Here is a 6,000-nt window from a genome sequence, read left to right as displayed (position 1 = left end):
GAGAACAGCATAACTACTGAAATAAACAACCTACAGGGACAAATGAACATATTTTTCCAGTCAATTGTTGTTATTAAGATTCAAACACATCAAGACTCTAGTTCCTTTTTAACCCCTTCATACACATATCCTACCCAAACCCGAAAATGGGGAAAAAGAGATAACAGCATAACTACTGAAATAAACAACCTACAGGGACAAATGAACATATTTTTCCAGTAAATTGTTGTTATTAAGATTCAAACACATCTAGACTCTATATCAGGACAGACCCCCCCCCCCCCCCCCCCCCTGGAACTCCTGCCTCCCCCCAAGGTTTGTCCAGATGTACAGCATGCCACCTTCAGACCAACCAATCTTTGAGAGGCCCAACACCTGTGATGAGTGTGCGATGCGAGAGTGTGGTCTAGCCAACACCAACTCGGGACTCCTGGATCACTGCCATCCACACTCTCCAATCTAACATCAGGATCTTGCGCTCTACAGACTGGAAGGTTTGCTGGTCTAGCCTATACACAAATCTACAACTAAATACTAGGCATGTAACGATTCACTCAACTCACGATACGATTCGAATCACAATGTTTTAACGATTTTTTTAGCACATTTATTTTCCAGACAAATTACTGAAAAACCTTATATGTATTGTATTTTTACCTTGTATTTTTAAAAAACTATATTTTCTCTTATCCTCTTTTTAATACATGAAATTAAATAAAGCCTTTTTATTCACGAGGTACATGCATTAACTGTCACATTAAGATATATACTTTTTATTTGTAAAATAATAACTTTAAATATATAAGTCTTATGAAATAAATGAATTTTAAAACATATTTCCCAGATGAAATAAATTATAAAGAAAACCTTAAAATAAACAAACTAAGGCTTAGCCTTGGGATTTACCAGTTATTTTTAATCTATGCTACATTCTCAGCATTCTGTATAAAACAACACATTTATGTACAGTAATAAGGGAAACTGTTTTAAACTGCTCCCAATGAGATTAGATAAGAATTAATTGATTAATATCAATGAATATATCTGAAAGACAGTGTTGAAAGGAGTTTGGCGTTGTCAGCGGTCTGATACAATTGTTAAATTATTAAATTAGATTATTATTCATTGTACTCTGCAGCCGCACCGAGGAGCTCCAGAATTATCCGTTTTCATTAAGCCTATCAGTTGTATGTTTCCTACAGAGTTTAAATCAGACAGCTAACCACGTCGTCAGACGGGGGAGGGGGTAAACGGTATAGTTTGGGCAATTCATCAATCAAATAAACATGTTTACATGCGACGCACATTTCCCTCTTTATGCAGTGTGATCGCCTAGTTGTTTAGATTTCATAGCCTGAGGGGACGTGAACCCCACTCTGTCGTTCGTAGCCTGCCGTTCAGTGAGTGAAGAAGAGACAAACGCAGGCAGCTATGGTGGCCCTGCGGGGACAAAATAGTAGGCGGAGAACAAGGAAGGGAGTCTGACTCGATTGCGCCCTCTGCTGGTTGCATCGCGATGTCATATTTTATTTCATCGATTTAAATCGTCACCACTTTGAATCGATTTAAATCAATATACGATAAATCGTTACATGCCTACTAAATACCCCTGTACACAAAATGCTACACACACACACAAAATGCCTAAAATGATTTATACTTTTAACTTATAAAGTGGTTTGTAGGTGTGTTGCCTACTAGGAATTTGTTCCTTCTGGGTCTGGCAGAACCAGGTGTCCTGGTCTTGTTACCTTTAAAATTCTTCATACAAGAAAAAATGAGAAAAGAATAATTAAGAAGAATAAGAAGGGTTTATTTATTTATTTGTCACTCACTTAGTACAATAAGTGAAATATTGATGGGACATGTTCAGCAAAGACATGGTTAACACAACAATGCAATATAACGGTCTTGTTTCCATTGGGGTCCTTGGTATTCAATTCATAAACATAAAGTATGTCGTATATTTTCGGTGCCAGGCCCAGCTGGTTTGAGATATTAAAGCGGAGAAGACATCCAGATCGGTTCTGATCATGATTCGGTTTATTCAGTCAACTCTTATACTGTAGGTTCACATTACAATAAGTTCTTGTGGGTGGGGGTCACCCTGGAAGGTGACCAGATCAACTCCTTTCATGTCCTTTGATCAATGTCTCTATCTGTCGAGGTGTGTCCAGTAAGAGGCCATTCTCTGATCAAACAGTCTTCAAGTTAACAATAGAGATGTAAATCGCACTTCATACACACGTCTTACCCACTTCAAACAGTGGGTAAGATTATAGCATCAGGCCTAAGCAACATGCCTCTATGCAAACGTGGATTTTAGTAATAGATGGTTTATGTTCAATAAATATAAGCAGCTTGGGGCCCATAATATACGATAAGTAGCACCAAACAGTTCAATATCGTCACAAAATACAGAAAAACACTATATGTACAACAATCGGAAAGACAGGGGGGGGGGGGGGGGGTCGTCTGTCTAAGGGAGAAGTGGTACTACCTCCCCCTTTGGCCTCCTGAAAGGTGAATTTTCAGGGCTGTTTTAAAGGATCCCTGCGATCTAATTTTTTTAATGGATGGGGTCAGGCTATTCCACACCTTTGTGGCAGTGCTGTAGAAGGAGAATTTACCCATGTTTGTTTTATGGGTCGGTGGTTCCAGATCGTTGTTTACACTCCCGCTAGTATTGTGGCTATGGGTGTTGTTAACTTTTTGGAGGTATTTAGTCATATGCGGGTATAGAGGGCATTGAGGGCAAAGTCACATTGACTAGTTTGAAGACCAATCCCATTTTTTGTTGCTTAACCCTGTCTTCAACCCTGAGCCATCCTAGGCTAGCAAAATGTGTCGGAAAAAGGTGGGTCATGGGCCCCAGGCATACCTCCTCCTCCTCCTCCGCCTCCTCTAACTGTCACAGAGGAGCCAAAATTCACTAACCATAACCCAGGGTAGAGAGGTTCAGTGAATGTGGACCGGAAGGTGTACAGGTGTGTCAGTGTGTCAGAGGACACTGTGTAGAAGGACACAGCGTCAGCAGGGCAGTCTACATACACTGCTACTCTGTTGGAGGAGGCACGGACAGGGAGGACGGTTTTCTTCTTATTGTGACACACAGTGTACCTGTCATCACAGTATAGACTCCAGGACTTGTCATTGTATCCAAACTCACTGTCAGCACCCAGCCTGTTGATTCCTCTGTATGTCACTGCTATAGAAACCTTTCCACTCCACTCTACCTCCCAGTAACAGTGTCCAGTCAGACTCTCTCTAAACATCACCTGTGACCTGGTCTCAAATCTGTCTGGATGATGAGGATACTTCTGATCCTCTCTCACACATGTCACCTTCTTGTTGTTCTCAGACAGATAGAGGTGTCTGTTTGCTGTGTTTGGAGCCACTGTGAGTTCACACACATCTGATGGGAAGAACACAATACAATACAGCACCAGTTTACAATCACACATAATAATAATAATAATAAGGATAATAGTTATAATAATAATAATAGAGTGTGTGTGCGTGTGTGTGTGTGTGTGTGTGTGTGTGTGTGTGTGTGTGTGTGTGTGTGTGTGTGTGTGTGTGTGTGTGTGTGTGTGTGTGTGTGTGTGTGTGTGTGTGTGTTTTCCGGCTGCTAGCCATGTGTTATACTATAAATTACATTTAGTCAAATTAAATTAATGCCACCTTTATAGGTATTTATTAGCTTATTTTTTTACCCTTTAACCCTTTTAAGGCTATATCCGATAATCTGTTAATAGGCTACTTTTTGGGGCGGTGTAACCGCCCCCTATAAGTGAGTTTTGGACACTGACCAATCCTGCACCGTGATTGGCCAATAGTCTACAACGCAGTCTACACCCCTAACCCTTCCACAGTCAATGCAAATCTATACTTTTGCAAAGTCAGCCAATCACATTACAGCTAGTGTCATCACCACTAGCTGTAATGTGATTGGCTGACTTTGCAAATTCAGGACCGTGATTGGCTAGCGAAACACATGACACATGTGCAGCCCTATGAATAGCAGTAGCCTATGGACTTAAAAAAAGTCATTTATCCTTTTTTTAAGTGAGTCATGTTGTGATGACCACACACCGCCCACTTCACACTGGGTGTGATTTTTTAAATACTAGAGGTTTGAGCCGTTTGCGGCCCTCACATCTACGGTTCGGGCCACTACGTGGCCCTCACACTTACATCCTCACACCTACATAGCACCGAACAATATGCCCATATATGGAGATCTCTGTATCTGTCAGTCCTTATCCCTTTTATGCCCATATACCTGTATGGAGATCGCTGATGTCATCAGTATATGCCCATATATGGCCATGCCCCCTTTTGTGCCCATATATGGAGCTGGCTGATTTGTTTGTGCCTGATGCCATGACGACACATTGAGGTTAGACAACACACTCCATATAATATTTGTGTGTTACATTTTGGAGTGGATACATGTCAAATTGTTAGACAATGCTGAACGGCAGGTCTACGATGGTCGATGGAACAAACAGGTGTAGCCAAAACCTACACGTCCTCAGACCAGACGTGAGATCTGAGTGTGCCGTACGCTCAAGTCAAAGTCACGATAGAATGATAAATCCCAAAACTGACGGTGATCTCTGCGTACGCCCGTTTTTTGGTCTGCGCACGTGCATGTGAATGAGTGAATGTCACATGCTTCTGTATATATGAGGTCATCTAAATAACCGGATGTGATGCTTTGATTTTATGAGTACAGCAGACACTTACTTAGCATGTTCTTCCTTACACCTGGTATCAGCCTGCAAACTCCACCATGGTCCACACTGCAGTTGGAGGAGAGACAAAGTCAGGCTTGAATATTCTCTTTCATAATATAAACAATGATTTATTATGTATGTATACTTTTTTAAAGCTAACATTTTTGTCTCCGCCAGGAGACTATGTTTTCGTTCTCGTCCTTCCGTGTGTCCACCAAGCTAACATTGGTCAAGATTCACGTTACACGTGACAATATGTTGAAAGGGTGTGCTTTGATTGGCTAGCGAGACGCATGATGAAATAGAGCCCTATAAATAGGTGTCTCACTTCAAAAGACTATTTATGTCTTTTGAAGTGAGGTAAGACACACCTATCCATCAGCCAAGCTAACATTGGTCAAGTGACACGTGACAATATGTAATATTGACAGGATTAATGGAGAGTATCTTTTCCTCACCGTCCGTCCTTTGGTTAAAATAGCACAGGTCCGCTGGCGGAGACCTGTGCTCCGAGGAGCACATTTTCTAGTTAACTCTGTTACAACATCTGAGGGTCCCTGGAACAAAATACTTTGAGATGGGGGCCAATACATATCATTTTTGAGAACCACTGATATTATAGCAACATACGTTTTTTTTTAGCGGCGCTAGCCGCTCTATACCTTTAGAGCGGATATTAGCCCTCTATACCTGGCTTTTGCGTCAACGTTCTGATTGGTCAGGCTCGCCAAGGTTCTGATTGGTCAGGTCCGTCAACGTTCTGATTGGTCAGGCTCGCCAAGGTTCTGATTGGTCAGGTCCGTCAACGTTCTGATTGGTCAGGCTCGCCAAGGTTCTGATTGGTCAGGTCCGTCAACGTTCTGATTGGTCAGGCTCGCCAAGGTTCTGATTGGTCAGGTCCGTCAACGTTCTGATTGGTCAGGCTCGCCAAGGTTCTGATTGGTCAGGTCCGTCAACGTTCTGATTGGTCAGGTCCGTCAACGTTCTGATTGGTCACTATTCATGACATCATAGTGATGTCATGAATAGTAACATAGTGATGTCATGAATAGTGACCAATCAGAACGTTGACGGACCTGACCAATCAGAACGTTGACGGACCTGACCAATCAGAACCTTGGCGAGCCTGACCAATCAGAACGTTGACGCAAAAGCCAGGTATAGAGGGCTAATATCCGCTCTATACGCGCAAAGTTTGTATATCTGCTACAAAAAGCTACAAAGATAGAAGTTGATAGAGTGGGTACCTAAAGTTTAT

General features: G+C 41.9%; 1 protein-coding gene across 1 annotated transcript in view; it reads right to left on the bottom strand.

The window, feature by feature from the left end:
- Nucleotides 1-1,397: 1,397 nt before the first annotated feature.
- Nucleotides 1,398-6,000, bottom strand: part of LOC311058165 (NACHT, LRR and PYD domains-containing protein 3-like) — a gene marked incomplete at both ends in the record, with an annotated part of 29,487 nt that continues 24,884 nt past the window's right edge. The window contains 3 exons of the mRNA XM_084075515.1: nucleotides 1,398-1,440; nucleotides 2,938-3,415; nucleotides 4,753-4,808. Coding sequence (XP_083931641.1) covers nucleotides 1,398-1,440; nucleotides 2,938-3,415; nucleotides 4,753-4,808 — 577 coding nt within the window. The remainder of the gene's footprint in view (nucleotides 1,441-2,937; nucleotides 3,416-4,752; nucleotides 4,809-6,000) is intronic.

Source organism: Gymnoscopelus microlampas (assembly GCF_963454915.1).
Source record: "Gymnoscopelus microlampas genome assembly, chromosome: 13".
Taxonomy (NCBI): domain Eukaryota; kingdom Metazoa; phylum Chordata; class Actinopteri; order Myctophiformes; family Myctophidae; genus Gymnoscopelus; species Gymnoscopelus microlampas.
Note: the sequence above shows the minus strand (reverse complement) of the source record. Positions and strands in the feature narration are given on the sequence as shown.